General features: G+C 40.6%; 4 protein-coding genes across 5 annotated transcripts; 2 read left to right on the top strand and 2 right to left on the bottom strand.

Moving 5' to 3' along the window:
* The first annotated feature begins 166 nt into the window (after nt 1–166).
* Nucleotides 167–7,750, top strand: krr1 (KRR1 small subunit processome component homolog). 2 transcript variants are annotated; one of them, XM_057855518.1, is made up of 10 exons: nt 167–318; nt 2,328–2,503; nt 2,571–2,705; nt 4,299–4,424; nt 4,493–4,576; nt 4,646–4,702; nt 4,926–5,096; nt 5,170–5,247; nt 5,310–5,403; nt 7,366–7,750. In XM_057855518.1, exons 2-10 carry the CDS (start codon nt 2,405–2,407, stop codon nt 7,512–7,514), a joined length of 993 nt encoding a protein of 330 aa, XP_057711501.1. In that variant the 5' UTR covers nt 167–318; nt 2,328–2,404; the 3' UTR covers nt 7,515–7,750. The 2 variants fall into 2 exon arrangements, with proteins under 2 accessions (XP_057711501.1, XP_057711500.1); XM_057855517.1 differs by lacking the exon at nt 167–318 and adding an exon at nt 1,878–1,998 and having other exon boundaries at nt 7,366–7,743.
* cdnf (cerebral dopamine neurotrophic factor) lies at nt 7,617–12,109 on the bottom strand. Its single transcript, XM_057855519.1, has 4 exons — nt 12,027–12,109; nt 11,834–11,961; nt 7,914–8,055; nt 7,617–7,847 (listed from the first exon to the last, which is right to left on the bottom strand). Exons 1-4 carry the CDS (start codon nt 12,097–12,099, stop codon nt 7,675–7,677), a joined length of 516 nt encoding a protein of 171 aa, XP_057711502.1. The 5' UTR covers nt 12,100–12,109; the 3' UTR covers nt 7,617–7,674.
* A 1,557-nt stretch (nt 12,110–13,666) lies between these two features.
* hspa14 (heat shock protein 14) lies at nt 13,667–18,250 on the top strand. The gene is made up of 14 exons (XM_057855739.1): nt 13,667–13,779; nt 14,058–14,138; nt 14,305–14,387; nt 14,491–14,539; nt 14,612–14,717; nt 14,777–14,867; nt 14,938–15,042; nt 15,131–15,292; nt 15,364–15,519; nt 15,590–15,692; nt 16,729–16,944; nt 17,035–17,199; nt 17,865–17,932; nt 18,009–18,250. Exons 1-14 carry the CDS (start codon nt 13,723–13,725, stop codon nt 18,085–18,087), a joined length of 1,521 nt encoding a protein of 506 aa, XP_057711722.1. The 5' UTR covers nt 13,667–13,722; the 3' UTR covers nt 18,088–18,250.
* Nucleotides 18,251–19,992: 1,742 nt separating this feature from the next.
* Nucleotides 19,993–21,191, bottom strand: LOC130929013 (prolactin-like). The gene is made up of 5 exons (XM_057855866.1): nt 21,153–21,191; nt 20,913–21,091; nt 20,677–20,784; nt 20,429–20,608; nt 19,993–20,369 (listed from the first exon to the last, which is right to left on the bottom strand). Exons 1-5 carry the CDS (start codon nt 21,172–21,174, stop codon nt 20,175–20,177), a joined length of 684 nt encoding a protein of 227 aa, XP_057711849.1. The 5' UTR covers nt 21,175–21,191; the 3' UTR covers nt 19,993–20,174.
* Nucleotides 21,192–21,719: the final 528 nt, after the last annotated feature.

Genomic DNA, 21,719 nt, shown 5'->3' on the forward strand with positions numbered 1-21,719 from the left:
TTAGAAGTATTTTAGATAAAAAGTTACTTAGGTTCGCTAGGAAGGTTCTCTACAACAGAGCCGTCCTAAAAAGGCTACTGCTTTAAGATGGCGGCTGTCTACTAACTCATTTAGTGCCATGTCTGTCATTTTGCATCTAGTTATATCTATGTACCGTACATGTGATATCTACCATGTCTATGATATCTACCATAACATGCGGGCGTAGTTTGTACTAGCTATCGGCTACAACATGTATTATTGGAGCTACCTAGCATCGCGTTTGCTCGGCGTCACAACTTTGCCTCCTCCCTACTCCTGCTCTGCTCTGTCGTCTCGGTGAGTCCGTCTCCCTCAGACTTTTCGACCAATATAGTAACGCATAGTAACGCATGCCTTTCCGTCCTCAGTAACGGTAACGGCGTTGCCAAGATGAGAAAAGTAATTAATTAGATTACCCACTACTGAAAAAAATAACGCCGTTAGTAACGCCGTTATATTGTAACGCCGTTATTAACAACACTGTTTGTGAATCACTGCAATATATATGTGTTCAGTTTTCATCTAAATGCCCTAATCCATTCCATAATAATTCTGATAAAATGCATCAAAACAAGTAATAAATGCATGTTACACACACGGTAACGGTCTCTCTTATCCAACTGGATACCAGGAATTAGAGGTGTGCAAAATTTTCGATTCTTAGATTATTCGCGATTCGGCCGTGGAAGATTCGAGAACGATTCACAAACATCCAAATTCCGATTATTGAAATATGCGAAGTAAAGCGGAAGTACACAACACTCAGCGCGCCGCGCGGTCTTCGGGACGGAACGGAGCGAGAGTAGCTAAACATCACGCTTGTCATTACCCGGCCCCTCGGGTAATGCCAATGCTCAGCTCATGGCTCTAGCCACGAGATAAAAAAACACAACAACATACCTGACTGCTGCCGAAAAGCTGCTACAAAGTACGTCATCCACATAATGTAATGGTAGATATCATTTATATAGGACTAGATGGACCATTGATTCGGTAGCGTGAGCAGCACATCTACAAAAAGCTAGATGTGGCCGTTAGTAAATGGCCGCCATCTTAGAGCAGTACACTTCCCTGCAAGGCTGTTGTAGCGAACCTTCCAAGCAAACCTAATTAACTTTTTATCTAAAATACTCCTAAATCGGTAAAATATTGACTTGAATCTATCTTTCAAATAGTTTTAAAACTTTCACATGTCGAAAGTAGACAAAACAGAAATTATGGAATAACGGGAGCAATTTTAACAAATTTAACGGTTGATTCACAACATTAAATTAATTGAATGTAGTTTAAAGCTGCTGATACAGAATGGGGACTGGAGTTTTTTTTATTTAATGTTATTTTTGTATATTTGTTTACTGCTATATGTTAACTTGATACTGAAATAGTAGTGTGGTTTAGCCTGAGAGTACTTTTGAACAATTTTGGAACTAATGTACAAAACATTAAAAAAAAAAAAAAAAAAAAAAGGAGGGGGGTGCATCAATAATCGTTTTATAATCGAATCGGAGCCTCTGAATCGTAATCGTAATCGAATCGTTAGGTGCCCAAAGATTCCCAGCTCTACCAGGAATGCTAGGCAATAGCCAATAGCAGAGCAAATATAAGTACATTACATTGAGTAAACTCTGGGAGCTGCGAGTAGCAGCAACACTGTATTTTTGCCTTTTGTATCCTGAAATTCCTTTCCTTGACGAGGCAATATTTTCCCGTTGAGGCGTGTCTTAATTGACCTAAAAATTCAGTTTGCAGAGACGTTCTCGAGCGGTACCACTGTATTTGTCCAATCTCCATTGTAGTTCAGTGTACGCTGCTATATAACGCGTAGCCTGTTGGTGGCAGGAGTGTACCATAATAGGCAAATAAACACCAAAGAAGGAAAATGTTGCGTCACTTCCACCTTTACAAAGATGGCTACTGAAAAAGACGGCATGAGTGAAACCCAAACTAGGAAAAAGTCTAAAAACGAGAAGAACCCAGGTCATTTAAACGTGTATTCTGCTGTATTTTGTTGAAATGCACTCTCGATGGGAAGTGTTGAAATCAATACTGTTTTTTTCGCCATATTGTGAGGAAGGCATGCAAGAATTAGCACTGCAGCTAACATTAACAACGTGCTGCCTTGTTTATATACAGCGTTTGTCTCGTGTCAGTTCCATTGGCGGCGAGAGACGTCAAATCCATTTGGATTTAGAGGGGCTGGCAGCGAATGATCGCTGGCAGACCTGCCTTGGACGTCTCTCACCGTCAATAGCAGTGATGGAATATAACGACCAATTGATTTCATGACAGTTTGCCTTGTCACACAGTGGATGAAGCTGAACTTCTAACTGTCCCTGATGGCTGGAAAGAGCAACCTTTCACTAAAGAAGACAATCCTCGCGGAATGCTGGAGGAGAGCAGCTTCGCCACCCTCTTCCCAAAATACAGAGAATCCTACCTAAAAGATTGCTGGCCGCTGGTGGAGAAAGCTTTGGGGGAAATGGTGAGAGTATGTCACAGTGTTAAATTCGGTTCAAAGCTGTGATTTTTTTCAATTTTGTTTGCTTCAGTATATTAAAGCCACACTGGACCTAATTGAAGGAAGCATGACTGTTTGCACCACAAGAAAAACCTTTGACCCCTACTCCATCATCAGAGCCAGGGATCTCATCAAGCTGCTCGCCCGCAGCGTTCCATTTGAACAGGTGATTATCCTCTCTGTGTATGGCCGCAGCTATCGATTATTTTAGTAGTAGATTAATCGATGAACTAGTTAGTTTGAATAATCGAGTTATCGGATAAGGAACATGGAAAATTTAAATACCTGAGGTGAGCCTCAAACAGTGTAAAAAAAAATAAATAAATGAGGATCTAAGTACAACAAAAGAACATTTGCTAACTTATACAGCAAAAGTACACTAGCTTAAATGCTATAAAATGCTAACGTTTTTTTTTTTTTTTTAACAATGCACTTAACAAATGGTTCAAACAATTATTCCCTCAAACAACGGCTAAATATACCTATTAACTAAATTATGATTGCATTAAAAAAAAACATGAGCGCAAACAATAGTTTATGTTGGTCTTAACAGGGAGCAGCTGGATCCAGCCATGTGAAATGAGTTATGTCATATTCACTGTTGCCCCTAGAGGGCAGTGTATCCACCCAAATCCATAAAACTGAATGCAAACGCTCTAAAAACAAACCATTACAACACCACTTTGGCTAACTTATATAGTAAAAGTCCGCTAGCTTAAATGCTATAAAATGCTTGCATTTTTTTTTATGCTCTTAACAAATGGTTGAAACTGGGGCTGTCAAACGATTAATATTTTTAATCGAGTTAATTACAGCTTAAAAATGAATTAATCGCAATTCAAACCATCTATAAAATATGCCATATTTTTCTGTAAATTATTGTTGGAATGGAAAGATATGACACAAGACCGATATATACATTCAACATACGGTACATAAGTACTGTATTTGTTTATTAAGACAATAAATCAACAAGATGGCATTAACATTAAAGCGATCCATGGATAGAAAGACTTGTAGTTCTTAAAAGATAAATGTTAGTACAAGTTATAGAAATTTTATATTGAAACCCCTCTTAATGTTTTTGTAATTTGTAAAGATTTTCCATCAAAAAATAAACTAGTAGCCAGACGTTGTTGATGTCAATAATTACACCATGCTCACTCATTGTGCTGAAGCCCATAAAATCATTTGTACCCAAGCGTCAGCAGAGGGCGCCAAACACCAAAAAACAAGTATCAAGCGGCTGTCATTTTAATCTGTTTGAGCAGGGCATGTGCATTAATTGCGTCAAATATTTTAACGTGATTAATTGAAAAAAATTAATTACCGCCCGTTAACGCGATAATTTTGACAGCCCTAGTTCAAACACATATTCCCACAGAAAACGGCTAAATATACCTATAAACTAAATTATGAATGCATTAAAAAACATTTGCTCAAACAAAAACTTATATTGGTCTTAACAGGGAGCAGCTGGATTCAGCCATGTGAAATGAGTTTTTCATATTCACTGTTGCCACTAGAAGGCAGTGTATCGACCCAAATCAATAAATCTAAATGTAAATGCTTTCAAAACAAACCATTACAACGCCACTTTAATTAAACAAATACTTGAAGCAGCAAACTTTAATTCGAATCCTTTTTTTATCGAATTACTGAAGTTAATCGATTAATCGTTGCAGCACTACCTCTGTGTATTTCTTTTCTATTCATGGTAATTTTATTTATTTTTTATTTATTTATTTTTTGCCACCAGGCTGTACGGATATTACAAGACGACATGGCATGTGACATAATAAAAGTAGGAACCCTGGTGAGGAACAGAGACCGATTTGTGAAGCGAAGACAACGTCTTATCGGACCTAAAGGTTCCACTTTAAAAGTGAGTCATTCGCATGACATTGATTTTAATGACACTTTTTTTCAATTTGTTTTCCCTGTCTTTTCCAGGCTTTAGAACTCTTGACCAATTGCTACGTGATGGTTCAAGGCAACACCGTGTCTGCTTTGGGACCCTACAATGGCTTAAAGGAGGTAAGAATTTTGATGAAGTACCTGGGAATCATAGAGTTGCAGGATTATTGATGATTTTATTTTTTTTAGGTGCGTAAAGTTGTCATGGACACGATGAAAAACGTCCACCCCATCTACAACATAAAGGTACGATCCAAAAACCTGTTGGATTCACTGACGCGTTCCCTTCTTTGCCTAATGAAGATTTTAATTTTCATCCTTGTTCTGACTTGCCTGACAGAAAAAAAAACACTTCTAGGTTTGACTGCCACGGTTGGCTCAACCTGGAGCTGAAGGCACAAAAATGAAACAAGGCACGTCTTATTGTCGCGTTTCGAACGCTTGCTAAAATGCTTCCTCTTTATGCCAGACCCTGATGATCAAACGGGAACTGTCCAAAGACCCCGAGCTCCGCGTGCAGAACTGGGAGCGCTTCCTACCCAAGTTCCGACACAAGAACCTGGCCAAGCGCAAGGAGCCCAAGAAGAAGAGTGTAAAGAAAGAGTACACTCCTTTCCCGCCACAACAGCCGGAAAGCCAGGTTGGCCCACTTTTACATGCTTAAAATTGTATCATTTAGACTTCGTCATTTAATGGTTTTATTCTGCTGAAAGGTCGACAAGGAACTGGCCTCGGGTGAATTCTTCCTTCGAGAGAGCGTGAAAAAAAGGAAGAAGATGGAAGAGATAAAGGCATGTGCGCTTTTGATTTGCCAGCTAGGTAAGAGCATTATATGATAAATTGTTTTTTGTAGGTGAAGCAAGCCGAGGCGCTGACTAAGAAACAGCAGCAGAGGAATAAAGCATTTATTCCTCCGAAGGAGAAACCCCTACCGACACAGACTAAAGGTATGAATTAGAGATGTCGCGATCCGATATTTGGATCGGATCGGACGGCAATATGGGCAAAAAAATGCGCATCGTTGTCGGATTGGCCAACACGGAAAAATTCCGATCCAGACTTCCGATCCAGTTTTTTTTTTTTTTTTTTTTTTTTAAAGTCCGGTCCGGGTTTTCCAGCGCACCGATTTACATAGTCGATTCCAGTTTTTGCTTCGGTTTCCCTAAAATCCGGTCTGCATTTTACGGCACACCTTCAACACACTACATTTACATTACTCTCTCCCAATTTACCGAGAGACTTTATCGGTAAAAATGTCAGCTGTGTGGGATTATTTCACTTTAAAGGACGACAAAGACGAAGAGGCAGAGTGCAACAAATGCCACATTAAAGTCAAGCGTGGTGGTAAAGCTGTAAGAAGTTTTAATACAACCAACCTAATCAAGTATTTAGCGAAATACCACCACAAACAATATGAGGAGTATGTTAAGAAAACCGAAGACAAAAAGAAAGGTCCTACGCAACTAACACTGGCAGAAACTTTTGCTATGCGTGACAAACTGGCACTCGACAGTCCCAAAGCCCAGGGAATAACGAGTTATTGCCGAAGAATTCATTCTGGATGATGAGCCATTATCTCTCGTGAGTATAGACGCACCATCCAACACTTAGAACCACGGTACAACAAGTCCAGCCGTCATTACATCCTTGAGTGATTCGGCCGTGGAAGATTCGAGAACGATTCACAAACATCCAAATACCGATTATTGAAATATGTCAAGTAAAGCGGAACTAATACACAGCGCGGTCTTCGGGACGCAATGAGAAACGGACCGCATTGCATCCCGAGAGTAAACATGCTTGTCGAAGACCGGGGTAATGCCAATGCTCAACTCACGGCTTTAGCTCAACTCATGCCGCTGGATAAAAAACACAAGAATACCTGACTGCTGCTGACAGCTGCTAAAAAGCTACGTCAACATCGTTTTACTGTAGATAATAGATGTCATATGTATATAGAACTAGATGCAAGATGACAGACTCGACGGCGTTAGCAACATTGAAGTATGGAAAACTAGTTGCGTTAGTAAACAGCCGCCATCTTAAAGCAGGAGACTTCCCTAGTAGGCTGTTGTGAAGCTTCCGAGCGAACCTCATTAACTTTTTATCTAAAATACTCCTAAATCGGAAAAATCATGACTTGAATCTATCTTCAAAACAGTTTTAAAACTTTCACATGTCAAAAGTAAACAGAAGGGAAATTATGGAATAACGGGAGCAATTTTAACAACTTTAACAGTTGATTCGCAAAATCAAATGAATTGAATGTAGTTTAAAGCTGCTGATACAGAATGGGGACATGAGTATTTTATTTACTGTTTTAAAATGTTAACTTGATACTGAAATAGTCGTTTATTTAAACCTGAGAGGCTTTTTATAAAATTATTGCAACTAATGCACGAAACATTAAAAGCATCTAATAGCTTGGGGGGGGGTTTGTGGGATTTTCCACTGAGGTTGTTTGTGTGTTTTGCTTTTTTAAGACAGTTTACAATGTTATTTGCACGTTTTACTGACTGACTATGCCATTTCTGTTTGTTATTCATAATGTTTTGTGTTTGTCACTGAATAAACAGGTCAGTTTCTTGTTACCAACCGTTGTGTGTTATTCAAACTCACCTAATTCAGCTGGCTAGTTGTTATCAAGAGTACTAAAACCCTTTTCAACATGAGTCTGACAACTAAGTAAGGAGGCTAAATAACTTTAACACATGCTCAGATAGGCCGGTATCGGCCTGTATCGGATCGGAAGTGCAAAACAATATCGGTATCGGATCGGAAGTGCAAAACAATATCGGTATCGGATCGGAAGTGCAAAAACCTGGATCGGGACATCCCTAGTATGAATCGTATCCTCAAGTTACGTAAACAGTGTATCATCAACCGTGAATGATTATTTGCCCTTTCAGCGCCGGTGGAAAGCAAGCTAGACATCAACGCCATAAAGGAGAAAGTGAAAAAGGCTAAAACCAAGAAACTGGGAGCTCCGCCAGTGAATCCGACGCCTGCCGCCAACACCTCTTCAGACAAAAAGAAGAAAATGAAGAGCAAAAGCTGAGCAGGACATGTTTTTCATGTGATGTTTGTTGGACTTTGACCCGTAAAATTGTACAGGTTTTCTATAGTGTTTATAACTGAGATCTATTCCTCTTTTCTGTGAACCACTTTTATTAAATGAATAAAGCTGTCTTTTGTTCAGATTTATATAGTGTTTTGTTTCACAATTCACTCTTGTGTGCATGAAGCGGTGCCTTTTCCAGGATGAGGCTAACAAACTCGTGTTTCTCCAAGCACCCTCGGCAGTCCTCGCCCCACGAATTTAAAATATTCCTGAGCTCCAGCACTCGCATCTTTTTCAGTCCTTCGCCGCTCAACTCCCTGGGCTCAGCTTCTGGAAAAAAAATTGAGGCTCGAAAGCCTGCACGATCGAATAGGTGAACGCGTGAGCGTACGTTACCGTGTTTGAGCTGACATATCTGCGTGTCCCTGCTGCTCAGACGCTGGCATATCTTCTCCACAGGAACGTGGGAGGCGAGAGGCTGAGACACGGACGCTGTGACGCGGGTTGCTGCGTCACTGCTGGCGCCGAGGTAGTAACACTAGGACAACACGTTCAATAATGATATTCAATATTTCTCATGAGCTATGAATAAGAATAGTCACCTGTTTAAATATACAGTGCTGGCCAAAAGTATTGGCACCCCTGCAATTCTGTCAGATAATGCACAATTTCTCCCAGATAATGATTGTAATTACAAATGCATTGGTAGTAATATCTTCATTTATTTTGCTTGCAATGAAAAAACACAAAAGAGAATGGGGAAAAAAAAAAATCATTTTACACAAAACTCCAAAAATGGGCTGGACCAAAGTATTGGCACGCTCAGCCTAATACTTAGTAGCACAACCTTTAGACCAGACATGTCCAAATTTGGCCCGTGGTCAAATTTCATCCGTCCCCCAGCCTCTGTCATAAAATCAACAACATCTGGCCTGCACACAGACTTAATAAATTGGTCAGCAGTACTGCAACCAGCATATGAAGTAGCTTACACACGAAATGCTGCTTCTCATTTACCCACTGAAGGAAAAATGGTACCGTTTCTCGTAGGCACCGTCTAACTGTTTGCATTACTCGAACGCACATAATATAATCAATCAGGAAATAGTATCATTTCTCATATTCACTGTAGGACTGCACTACTCTAACACACCTAATGTAAAATGAATAGCACCCAAAGCGTGTGCGCCACGAGCAAGATTGACGCACCAACTCTGGCAATCAGTCCTCAAGGACAAAGACCAGCGCGCTTTGTCCTAAAACAAGTAGTGCCAGCCCGGATAACAAAGTTGATAGCAGGCGCTTGTGACGTCAAGAACAGCGTCGGTCGCTGTGGCAACCACATCCCATCCACGCACAGACCTAAACCGGCCAGAGAGGGAGGATCTCAAAGCAACGCCCGGACACACCTTCGGCCGGCCCCCGGACTTAAAAAACACTGCACACTGAGATAACACAGATTTTGCTGCTCGGAAACATGTAGCCTTGTTTTGGATCCAGAATTGTCCCTCCGTCGTCTGTTTTTTACCTTGTTTACCACCATTGCCGACGAATAAATTGTCAACCTGCTTTCGGCGAGTCTTTTTCAAACTTTTGGAACATGGAGTCAGTACAAAGGGTTAATGTCAGAGAGAACGCGCGAGGTTCCGCCTTCCCGGTTGGCGCGCACGGAGGCAGCATCAGCAGAGCGGCACTTTGTTCGGCCGTCGCTGTTTCCGTGCGCCTTGGCCGGGGGGTGGGGGGGGGGGCGAATTTCAACAAGGCAGCAGCACTTTAACCCTTTATTGCCAAATGTATCGCATTTGATACACCTAAAATTTCATGATTTTCAGACTAATTTAGAATTCTGACATTTCTTTTTGGGAAAAAAAAAAAGATGAATGCAAGTCGACACATGCATCTGCAGGTTCCATGAGAAAAAAACATGATTTAGCATGGGTTATAGATATTAGAGCGCTTATTACACATATTCATTTTGACTTTTCACAAATTTGAAAAAAAAGTTTCATTAGGACCTTATTTTTTAAATTTTGGGATTCTCTGATAATTGCTTCATGTTGCAGGTATTTAAGGGCTAAGCAACATTACTCCGTGTGGCCCTCAACTTTTTTTTGTTGATTGTCGCCATTTTAGAAAATTGGAAGTAGACTGACGGCCGACGCTTCAAGGATAGGTGGAAATTGGACTATTTCTTCACTAAAATACGCAACAACTCTGTCTTGCCTCATTTCCAAAGAGAGATTTGAATGTGAGGTGATATTACCAAACAAGACATGCTGACATGTACGACAAGTTTACAGGGAAGATATGCAGCGCGAAATTGAAGCAACTTGAAGCTAGTATAATTTCACAGCAGTAGTATTTCGCAAGAGCCCGAAAGTCGAAAGAGAACGCCGCAAAGGTTAGTTGCAAGATTGTTGAAATTATTCATTAAAAAAAATAATAAAGCAAATGTGACACACTGAATGGCTTGCTAAATTTTGCTTAAGTATATTGTTCTACGTAAAGGACGTCAGCCAAGGTCGGCCCCCCACATTTTTACCACGCCAAATCTGGCCCCCTTTGCAAAAAGTTTGAACACCCCTGCTTCAGACAAAATAACTGCGAACAACCACTTTAGGTATTCATCAATGAGTTTCTTACAATGCTCTGCTGGAATTTTAGACCATTCTTCTTTGGCCAACTGCTCCAGGTCTCTGAGATTTGAAGGGTACCTTCTCCAAACTACCATTTTCAGACCTATCCACAGGTGTTCTATGGGATTCAGGTCTGGACTCATTGCTGGCCACTTTAGAAGTGTCCAGTGCTTTCTCTCAAACCATTTTCTAGTGCTTTTTGAATTGTGTTTTGGGTCAATGTCCTGCTGGAAGACTCAGCTTTCTCACACCGGGCCCTACATTATGCTGAAAAATTTGTTGGTAGTCTTCAGAGTTCATAATGCCATGCACACAGTCAAGCAGTCCAGTGCCAGAGGCATCAAAGCAACCCCAAAACATCAGGGAACCTCCGCCATGTTTGACTGTCGGGACCGTGTTCTTTTCTTTGAAGGCCTCGTTTTTTTCCCCTGTAAACTCTATGTTGATGCCTTTAGCTCTAGTTTTTGTCTTATCTGACCAGAGAACATTCATCCAAAACGTTTTTGGCTTTCTCAGGTAAGTTTTGGCAAACTCCGGCTTGGCTTTTTTATGTCTCTGGGTCAGGAGTAGGGTCTTCCTGGGTATCCCACAATAGAGTCCCTTTTCATTCAGATGCCGACGGTCAGCACGGGTTGACATTTGTACCCTCGGACTGCAGGACAGCTTGAACTTGTTTGGATGTTAGTCGAGGTTCTTTATCCACTATCCACACAATCTTTCGTTGAAACTTCTCGTCAATTTTTTTTACCGTCCACAAATAAAGGGCTATACTATTCTATCTGGGAAGGTTAGCCACAGTGCCATGGGCTTTACACTTATTGATGACGCTGCGCACGGTAGACACAGGGACATTCAGGTCTCTAGAGATTGACTTGTAGCCATGAGATTGCCTATGCGTCCTCACAATTTTGCTTCTAAAGTCCTCAGATAGTTCTTTGGTCTTCTTTCTTTTCTCCATGCTCAATGTGAAACAGAACGACACAGGACAGAGGTTGAGTCAACTTTAATCCATTTTAACTGGCTGCAAGCGTGATTGTTATTGCCACCGCTTGGTATGTGCCACAGGTAAGTAACAGGTGCTGTTAATTACACAAATTAGAGAAGCATCACATGATTTTTCAATGGGTGTCAATACTTTTGTCCGGCCCATTTTTGGAGATTTGTGTAAAATGATAATAATTTTTTTTTTTTAATCATTCTGTGTTTTTTCATTGCAAGCAAAATAAATGAAGATATTACTACCAAAGCATTTGTAATTGCAATCATTTTCTGGGAGAAATTTAGCATTATCTGACAGAATTGCAGGGGTGCTAATACTTTTGGCTAGCACTGTAGGTGTTTTACACACCATTGGTATGTTTCATATTCACAAGTAACCTTGGGTAATAAATACAATATGAAACAATCTTTTATTTTCTTAAGATGTAATAAAAGACATTAAATGCCATTTGTAATGCTACTTAATAGTAAATGTGTATTAATGGGATTTATTGTATTTTGTACATACATTAGAAGCCTACATACTCAGTCCATAATGGACAGACATGCTGTTTTCTGCGTGCATATGACTTATTTGTCCGCTTTTTGACACTATATTGTTGCCCGCCACCCTCTTTATTCCTATTATTTTATCTTTTGTACTTTCATCTCCACTTTACTGTGTCAGTGTTCTGTTCTTACCAGCCTGGCCTCCTTCCCTTGGGCAGCAGAGCAAGCCCGGAAGAGCTCTTCTTCTACCAGTGCTGGAGTCAGCTCTTTGTGGGTCAACGTCAAGCCTCCATAAAGTCTGTGGAGAAAGCCCACGCACACTACAAACCAGTATTACATTTCAAAAAGTTGTCATGTTTAACATCACAGCCAATTTCTTTCTAACCTTCACAGTCTCCAGTCTTGGAACAAGACACCTTGTTTAAAAGCAGCAGGGTCCCAAAGAGAAGCGGCGACATGGTGCAGTGTTTGGCGTTATTAATAGCCGCGTGGCCCAAACTAAATGTGCTTCCTTTAGCCTGGACACACATGAACCAACGTCACTGTCTTCACAAATAATAAAGAAGACATTGATTTAGTGCTGCAATGTTTAATCGATTAACTCGAGTAATTCGATTAGAAATTGGCTTCCAATCAAATTTTGCTGCTTCGAGTATTCGTTTCATTAGACTGGCGTTGTAATGGTTTGTTTTGAAAGTGTTTGCATTTAGTTTCATTGATTTGGGTGGATACACTGCCATCTAGTGAAGACGGTGAATATGACATAACTAATTTCACAAGTTTTTGTTTGAGCTAATATTTTTTTATGCGTTCGTATTTTAGTTTAGAGGTACATTAGCCATTTTTTGTTTTTATATGGGAGTTTGACTTTTTAAGAGCATTGTAAAAAAAAAAAAAAGTTATCTTTTTATAGCATTTAAGCTAGCGGACTTTTGCAAAGCAAGTTAGCCAATTGTTCTTTTGTTGTACTTAGATCATTTACTGTATTTATTTTTTTATATAGGGCTGTCAAACGATTAAAATTTTTAATCGAGTTAATTACATCTTTAAAACTAATTAATCGCAATTCAAACCATCTATAAAATATGTCATATTTTTCTGTAAATTATTGTTGGAATGGAAAGATAAGACACAAGATGGATATATACATTCAACATACGGTACATAAGTACTGTATTTATTATAACAATAAATCAAAAAGATGGCATTAACATTATTAACATTCTGTTAAAGCGATCCATGGATAGAAAGACTTGTAGTTCTTAAAAGATAAATGTTAGTACAAGTTATAGAAATATTATATCTAAACCCCTCTTAATGTTTTCATTTTAATAAAATTTGTAAAATTTTCCAATCAAAAAAGAAACTAGTAGCCCGCCATTGTTGATGTCAATAATTACACAATGCTCATGGGTGCTTAAGCCCATAAAATCAGTCGCACCCAAGCGCCATCAGAGGGCGACAAAACTCCAAAAAACACAAGTAACAAGTTGGCATTGCACTGTGCTGTCATTTTAATCTGTTTCAGCGCGGCATGTGCGTTAATTGCGTCAAATATTTTAACGTGATTAATTTTAAAAATTAATTACCGCCCGTTAACGCGATAATTTTGACAGCCCTATTTTTATACCGTTTGGGGCTAAGCTCAATTATTTTAATATATTTTTAAATGAAGGTGCAATTCTGCAAATTTGAAGAAACATTTTACATCTCCTAAAATATATCTGCAACGCATTAAATGTTCCTAATCCGATTACTCGATTATTCGAACTAACTATTTGATGGCTTAATCAACTACTAAAATAATCAACAGCTGCAGCCCTACAGTGATTTTACATTAATGGATACTTGGATTTGTTTTGACACCATTTTTGGCCTCAACTATGCTAAGCTGTGAAGTTGAGCTTCTGAAGTTACATAAAAAAAAGAGAAAATTCTCAGTTGCTCATTTCTATTGATGAGTTTAAAAAATGTTAAAACTCTTATTTTGTAAGCAACATTTCATGCTTTAATTGTGAAAGTCTTTCCCGGATGTCGTGCGTGCGTTGGTCCCACGTGACGCCGGCTACCGTTCGTTCAGCATGGCAGCCATCGGCGTTCACTTTGGCTACACATGCGCCTGTGTGGCGATATTTAAGGTGAGATCGTCCTTATAACAGTCACTACACTTTATCGGTATATTACTCATAAAAGTAAGTTCCACTAGTAGTTATACGATGGTGAATTCAGATTAAAATAACCGCATTTTTTTGGATAAAAGCTAACATGCTAACTTCCATTGAGATGCTGTATGTCTTCCATTACAGTATCGTCAGTTATGTGTTGTTTTTTTCCCATACTACGTAGTGTTGTTGTTTTTTTTTTGTTGTTTTTTTTATGTTGATTATATTATGGCACGTTTAACACGTGTGTCCAGGACGGTCGAGCTGACGTCATTGCCAATGATGCAGGAGACAGAGTAACTCCAGCTGTTGTTGCCTACAGAGAGAATGAACAGGTAAAAAATACTTGAGTACAGTACGTTGTTGCACTAAAATTCCACAGACACAAATTGAGTTAAACCACGACTAAAATTTTTTTCCCCTCTGTAAATAAACTTGTGCTACACCATAAAGTTTAGTGCTACTACAAATGAATAAAGTTTTTAATATGTTTTGCTGCAGCTGGTTGGAATTGCAGCAAAACAAGGGCGAATCCGCAATGCCGCCAACACAATTGAAAAAGTCAAGCAAGTGCTAGGCAGAAGGTGATGTAACAATTTTGTGTTGTTACTTGTTTCCATGCAAAACATGAGTCTCAATGTAAAAAAAAAATGTTCCTAATATGGGATGATGTCTCTCAATGAGCAGCTTTGATGACGCAGAGACACAAGCTCATAAATCCCAGACAAAGTGTCAGGTGAGTTTTTAGGCTTGGATGATATCTTCTACTTAAAATTGTGAAGTGAAAAGATTCATTGGCTGTACGCAGGTGGTCAACCGAGCCGGGAAGCCGCATTATGAGATTACAGCGGGAGAACACGCTAAATTTGTCGCTCCAGAGGATGTTGCCAAACTCATTTTTCACAAAATGAAAGGTAATGCTCATTTTTTCACTTTAAAGTGCTGTAAATTAAATCATGTGTTTATTTTGCAGAAACTGCTCAGTCGGCTCTCGGCTCCGATGTGACTGACGCCGTCATTACCGTCCCGTTTGAGTTCGGGCCCCTTCAGAAACGAGCGTTAAGGTTGGTCACGAATGAATTAATGTTTGATTCGTTTTTGCGTTACACGCTGATTGGAGTTGTTCATTTTCAGAGAGGCGGCTGAAGCCGCGGGGTTCAATGTCCTCCGGTTGATCCACGAACCTGCCGCTGCTCTTTTAGCGTATAACATCGGGCATGATTGTTCTGCTCCAAAAAGGTCTGTTGAGGGTACATTTTTTGTGCATGATGTCAATAAGGATATTTTTGTAAAATTAAGGATGTTTTTTTTTTTCTTGTTTTGGCAGCCATGTTCTAGTGTACAAACTAGGTGGCACCTCTCTTAGCGTGACTGTGCTGCAAGTCAACGGAGGAATTTTCCAGGTTCTCAACACCCACACTGACCACAGCATCGGCGGGGAAAGTTTCACGCAAGCCTTAGCTCAGCATCTGGCCACCGAGTTCAAACGGTACCTAAACGTTCTGACATTTTTGCCAGGATTTATGATTCAATTTTCTTCCCCTTTTTTGTGTTGCGCAGCACTTTCAAACACGACGTGACCGGTAACGCGCGCGCAATGCTAAAGCTGATGAACGGAGCAGACATGGCCAAGCATTCCTTGTCTACGTTAGGGTCTGCCAATTGCTTTGTAGACTCCTTGCATGACGGCGCTGACTTTGACTGCAATGTTTCCAGGTTTGTTTGAAGAATATAGTTGTAACAAAACAAAATTTTGAATGACACAGCATTGTTTTTATTAACTCAGAGCTCGATTTGAGTTGCTCTGCTCGTCCCTCTTCAACAAGAGCATCCAGTCAATTCGACGTTTACTGGAGGAGACCAATCTGTCCACTAGTGACATCAACAAGGTTTGTCCCACTTTGATAGTACCATAATTTCCGGACTATAAGCCGCTCCTTTTTTCGTTCATTTTGAATCCTGAGGTTTATATTCCATTGCGGCTTATTTGTTGATTTATTTGGGTTAATTGGCAACACATGCCTCCTAGCAATCAAAATTCGTGTTCTGTGCTAATTATTTATGCATTTACTGTTCCCGTTTCATTAATTGCTTGTTATGGTATTTGGTAACACTTTATTTGACAGCGGCGTCATAAGACTGTCATAACACTGTCATAGTTATGACATAAGACAATCATGGGCATTACTGAATGCTTATGACAGATGTCATTAAGTGTCATCCAGCAAATTATGTTACCAACTCCATTTATGTCCAGCTTGGATCTTTTAAATCCATTCAATGTGAGATAAGTTGCTGAATAAAACTAAATGATAACTGTTATAAGCATTTGTTAATGCTCATGACAGTGTCATGTCATAATTATGTCTAATTGTCTAATGAGTCTTATGGCGCCACTGTCAAATAAAGTGTTCCCAAATACCGTAACTAGCAATTAATTAAAGAAGAGGAACAGTAATTGAAAAATAATTAGTACAGAACATTTAAGAACGTATTTTGATTGTTATTTATATCTGTTGCGCTGCAATGCATGCTAGGAGGCATGTCGGACAACAACAGTGTTGACAGCAGGTGGCATAAAAGATTGACTCTCTCCCCCAAGGGAGCAGTGATGGTCAAATGAAGCTTCTTGAAGCAATGAAGCTTTGCAAACAATTGGTTCAAAGCTTCATGGTGGTTCATTTGGTCTTCTGTCTATCGCATGATGCCGCTATCTAATGAGGTGTTACCGGTTATTATCTTTTGGTGTAAATATCCCATAATACAGTGAGGACAGCTGCGGCTTATAGTCCAGTGCGGCTTATCTGTGAACAAATGCCGTTTTTTCTGTCACATTTGGTGGGTGGCGGCTTATAATCAGGTGCGCCTTATAGTGCGAAAATTACGGTAAGTTAAAGATTAACACTGAAATTGTACACGTCGTAGGTGGTTCTATGTGGCGGCTCGGCGCGGATCCCTCGCTTACAGCAGATGATCCGCGACGTGTTTCCCGACGTGGAGCTTCTGAGCTCGGCGCCTCCTGATGAAGTCATCGCCGTGGGGGCGGCCCTCCAGGCAGGTTTGTTGGTGGGCAGGGATCACCTAGTCTCTGATGAAGAATCCGTCCAAGTGGATGTGTCGGCTTCGGATATTCTACTCAAGGTAAACCCACCGGCTAATCATGTGCTGTTGTCGTCCCCCCCCACCCCCCCAAGAATTGACATGTTTTTTTTTTTTGCAATCATATGGCAGGAGGTAGATGAATCTGGAAGCGAAGCATTCACCGTGCTCCTTCCATCCGGCTTGCCGCTTCCAGCGCGCCGAAATCACACCTTGAGTGGTGAAGGCCAACTCTCCTCCCTGTGTTTGGAAATCTACCAAAGATTTGCATCAGAGCAGCCGGAAAAGCTCGCCAAGGTACCGTAACAGGATTCGATCGAACCCATGTCATAGACTTCATAATGCATTGACATGAGACTAGGAGTGGGAATCTCTTGGTACCTCACGATACAAAACCATTTGCGATAAAAAGCTCACGATCTGACGATATGGCGATAGAACGATTATCGATACATTGGTCAGGTAATCATTCTAGGATATTCTACAAAAAAACTAATAAACAGAAAAACAAGCTTCTGCTGTGAATAAAATGAGTTTATCACTGGTAGACGTCCAATCCGTTTGAATTGGGAGGGTCATTCGCTGCCATCCCTCCCACTTCAAACGGATTGAACGTCTATGGTGGTCAATTGCAGCCAATGCCGGGAAATTAGGTAATAGTAACAATATTAAATAATGTTTTGAAGAATATATTTTCTTGGATTAAGAACATTTCTGACAAACAAGCTTTTTTTTTTTTTTTTTTTTTTAAATGAAACATACTCATTTATTGCCCAAAATAGTAAAAATAAGCTTATTTTTCTTCAAAAAATCTGAGTAAAATTTACTTGAAGCACTGGCAGATAATTTCACTGTTTTCTAGTAGGTTTACCCTGAAAACAAGGGAATTTAACTAGTTTTAAAGAGATGTGTTTTTCAAGTGTACTCTACTGCAATGAGAATTAATAGAACCCATTTGATAGATTATCTTGAGAGACCTGGAGCCCCAAGAGGAAAACCACAAAGTGGACGCGGTGGTCACTATGAAAAGGTACGCACCACCTTTTTATGAACACTGTCTCCAGTTTAGTGTGTGCGCATCTCCTATTGTTGTGTGTGCATTGCAGGGACGGTTCCCTCCATGTTTCTTGTGTGGAACAGAACAGCGGGAGGTCAGAGATCGTCGACATTGCAGCTGCATCATGAAGCTAAATGGCACCACTCAATATCACACTTTTTTTTTTTTTTTTGTTACAAAAAGCAATCAATAAACTCGAGTTAATAAAACTTTTATTCTATTTTGCTGCCCAAACATTGGTGGGTTCCTGTAAAAAGCCTTTTAGACAAATTGACAGTTAAACAACATAAATATACCAGATGGGCGAAATCAGCAGTTACAGTGCCTTGCAAAAGTATTCGGCCCCCTTGAATCTTGCAACCTTTCGCCACATTTCAGGCTTCAAACATAAAGATATTAAATTTAATTTTTTTGTCAAGAATCAACAACAAGTGGGACACAATCGTGAAGTGGAACAACATTTATTGGATAATTTAAACTTTTTTAACAAATAAAAATTGAAAAGTGGGGCGTGCAATATTATTCGGCCCCCTTGCGTTAATACTTTGTAGCGCCACCTTTTGCTCCAATTACAGCTGCAAGTCGCTTGGGGTATGTTTCTATCAGTTTTGCACATCGAGAGACTGACATTCTTGCCCATTCTTCCTTGCAAAACAGCTCGAGCTCAGTGAGGTTGGATGGAGAGTGTTTGTGAACAGCAGTCTTCAGCTCTTTCCACAGATTCTCGATTGGATTCAGGTCTGGACTTTGACATGGCCATTCTAACACCTGGATACGTTTATTTTTGAACCATTCCATTGTAGATTTGGCTTTATGTTTTGGATCATTGTCCTGTTGGAAGATAAATCTCCATCCCAGTCTCAGGTCTTGTGCAGATACCAACAGGTTTTCTTCCAGAATGTTCCTGTATTTGGCTGCATCCATCATCTTCATTCATCCATTCATCTTCCCTGTCCCTGCTGAAGAAAAGCAGGCCCAAACCATGATGCTGCCACCACAATGTTTGACAGTGGGGATGGTGTGTTCAGGGTGATGAGCTGTGTTGCTTTTACGCCAAACATATCGTTTTGCATTGTGGCCAAAAAGTTCAATTTTGGTTTCATCTGACCAGAGCACCTTCTTCCACATGTTTGGTGCGTCTCCCAGGTGGCTTGTGGCAAACTTTAAACGAGACTTTTTATGGATATCTTTGAGAAATGGCTTTCTTCTTGCCACTCTTCCATAAAGGCCAGATTTGTGCAGTGTACGACTGATTGTTGTCCCATGGACAGACTCTCCCACCTCAGCTGTAGATCTCTGCAGTTCATCCAGAGTGATCATGGGCCTCTTAGCTGCATCTCTGATCAGTTTTCTCCTTGTTTGAGAAGAAAGTTTGGAAGGACGGCCGGGTCTTGGTAGATTTGTAGTGGTCTGATGCTCCTTCCATTTCAATATGATGGCTTGCACAGATCTCCTTGAGATGTTTAAAGCTTGGGAAATCTTTTTGTATCCAAATCCGGCTTTAAACTTCTCCACAACAGTATCTCGGACCTGCCTGGTGTGTTCCTTGGTTTTCATAATGCTCTCTGCACTTTAAACAGAACCCTGAGACTATCACAGAGCAGGTGCATTTATACGGAGACTTGATTACACACAGGTGGATTCTATTTATCATCATCGGTCATTTAGGACAACATTGGATCATTCAGAGATCCTGAGAGTTTGCTGCACTGAAAGTAAAGGGGCCGAATAATACTGCACGCCCCACTTTTCAGTTTTTTATTTGTTAAAAAAGTTTAAATTATCCAATAAATGTTGTTCCACTTCACGATTGTGTCCCACTTGTTGTTGATTCTTGACAAAAAAAATTAAATTTCATATCTTTATGTTTGAAGCCTGAAATGTGGCGAAAGGTTGCAAGATTCACGGGGGCCGAATACTTTTGCAAGGCACTGTATCTTATTGGCTACCATTGACGGCGATATAAGTTATCGCTGTCAGTGAGTTGATGACATGAAACAAAAATGAGTAAAGTTTTGTTTCGACATTTTTTTTATTGCATTACAGGTAAATGATAGGCATTGTACTGGTACACTCATACATATCTGTGCTTTATCATACTTGGAATGAAGGTTGTCACAGTCTTTGGGTTTTCACTATTGCTTCCTACACATCCCATTCGAAAAAAAGGGTGTAGTTCGGAACTGACGCGCCGCCGTTCTTTTATTTTCCACCTTCAGCAGCCGTGCTCGGGCACGATGCGACACTTGAGGATCTTCAGGTAGTTCTGGATTTTGTCCGAGTCACGGCGAAAGCAGTAAAGGAGTTCGTGGTCTTTCATCAGGCGCCACGCGCCGCTTTCCGAAGGCAGTAGATCCTCCAGGGCTGACAGGCTGCTGATGGAGTTGCTTATCATCCCCAGCGACTGCATCTGAGGCAGGAGAAACGGTCGTAAAACCGGAAACGTACCCGAAAAGTCTCGTTGAATACCTTCTCCGCCACTTTCTCCACGCCTTTGCGTAGCTCGTGGACCATGTCGCTCATTTCGAGGGCTTTGTCGGAGCTGAAGTTGGCCAACTCGTTCTGGTGGGACGCTATCCGGTGAAAGTGCCAAAGGGGGTCCCTCCAGGCGACCAGGAGTTTCAGGATCACCTCGGTTAGCTCTTCGCGCTACATTCGTAATATGAAAATGACAGCTTTGAAAGCGTCGCAGAAGGGTCAAACGTTAGCGAACGTACCGCGATTCTCTGAGCGTTCTCTTTGCCGTTGGGGGTGAGGAGGGCGGAGGTGGGACAGTTGCGGCCGACCCTTCCGATGTGATTCCTAGTGGGCACGTAGTACTGCTCCTAATACGTTAGGGAAATATCAAAGGTTGTCTAAATGTTACCGAGTATAATGACAATGGCAATAAAAGGAATTAACTGTGTTTAAATTAATAATAACAGGAAGAGTCCATTTCAAAAATGCAAATTACCAACTCTGAATGAAGGTCATTAGAGATGCCGTGCATCCTAGCAGAGTGTTGAATGACTCTGTCAAACAGATTAGCCAGCGAGAGGACTCGGCACTTAGTCTGACTGTTCCCGCAGATCGGCGCCGAAGCCACGTCGGACGGTCCGCAGCCCAACGTCAGACCGGCCAGCAACACCCAAACTAGGAGGAGTTGACAAGGTGAAACAGGGAAGGATAGAAAAGTGTGAAGGGGTAGAAGTACCTGATGTATGCTTTCCTTGCATCCTGCAAAGTGCGGAGAGGCGCCTTTCTCCGAGTAGACAGTGCGAGGGTCTCTCTGAATCTTGTCTTTAATAGTGTCCAGAAGAAGGAGGGGGAGGGGCGAGGTCAAAGAGGAGTCAAACGTTTGACTTGGCACTTCTATGAATCATATGTCACAGCTTGCCGTTGTACACTCGCTGAATAAAACGGGAACATAATAGCTCACCTGTAACACGAATTACGAGCAGTAAAAATGTATTTTATCTGTGAATTACTAGTTAAGGTTACTTGCTTGATAGAGTGGTATAACAATGTGTTTTCTTTTGAAATCTTCAATTTAGCCGCAAATTAAAATCAAAGTGTCACAAAAGATAGAAGATAATGAAGGAACATGACTAGAGATGTCCCGATCGATCGGTCAGATCACATCATTTTCAAAGTATCGGAATCGGCAAAAAAAATATTGGCCATGCCTTTTAAAAAAAATGTTTTAAATAAATCGTTTTCTAATTGTATTTAACGTCACAGACATAATATGTTACACTTATCCAGAGTCTTTAGTTTAGGC

Source organism: Corythoichthys intestinalis, chromosome 13, assembly GCF_030265065.1.
Source record: "Corythoichthys intestinalis isolate RoL2023-P3 chromosome 13, ASM3026506v1, whole genome shotgun sequence".
Taxonomy (NCBI): domain Eukaryota; kingdom Metazoa; phylum Chordata; class Actinopteri; order Syngnathiformes; family Syngnathidae; genus Corythoichthys; species Corythoichthys intestinalis.

Bases quoted from the DNA above. Each gene is read 5' to 3' on its own strand.
- LOC130929013 (XM_057855866.1), bottom strand. From the start codon at position 21,174: ATGCAAGGAAAGCATACATCAG. The intron at 20,609-20,676 runs GTACGTTCGCTA...TTACGAATGTAG, and splicing joins AGAACGCTCAGAGAATCGCG to CGCGAAGAGCTAACCGAGGT. The intron at 20,370-20,428 runs GTATTCAACGAG...CTCCTGCCTCAG, and splicing joins TGGAGAAAGTGGCGGAGAAG to ATGCAGTCGCTGGGGATGAT.
- krr1 (XM_057855517.1), top strand. From the start codon at position 1,929: ATGGCTACTGAAAAAGACGGCATGAGTGAAACCCAAACTAGGAAAAAG. The intron at 2,504-2,570 runs GTGAGAGTATGT...TGTTTGCTTCAG, and splicing joins AGAAAGCTTTGGGGGAAATG to TATATTAAAGCCACACTGGA. The intron at 5,404-7,365 runs GTATGAATTAGA...TTGCCCTTTCAG, and splicing joins CCTACCGACACAGACTAAAG to CGCCGGTGGAAAGCAAGCTA.
- hspa14 (XM_057855739.1), top strand. From the start codon at position 13,723: ATGGCAGCCATCGGCGTTCACTTTGGCTACACATGCGCCTGTGTGGCG. The intron at 15,293-15,363 runs GTACCTAAACGT...TGTGTTGCGCAG, and splicing joins CTGGCCACCGAGTTCAAACG to CACTTTCAAACACGACGTGA. The intron at 17,933-18,008 runs GTACGCACCACC...TGTGCATTGCAG, and splicing joins GCGGTGGTCACTATGAAAAG to GGACGGTTCCCTCCATGTTT.
- cdnf (XM_057855519.1), bottom strand. From the start codon at position 12,099: ATGTCGCCGCTTCTCTTTGGGACCCTGCTGCTTTTAAACAAGGTGTCT. The intron at 8,056-11,833 runs GTAAGAACAGAA...GTGTTGTCCTAG, and splicing joins AAGGGAAGGAGGCCAGGCTG to TGTTACTACCTCGGCGCCAG. The intron at 7,848-7,913 runs GTAACGTACGCT...TTTTTTTTCCAG, and splicing joins GATATGTCAGCTCAAACACG to AAGCTGAGCCCAGGGAGTTG.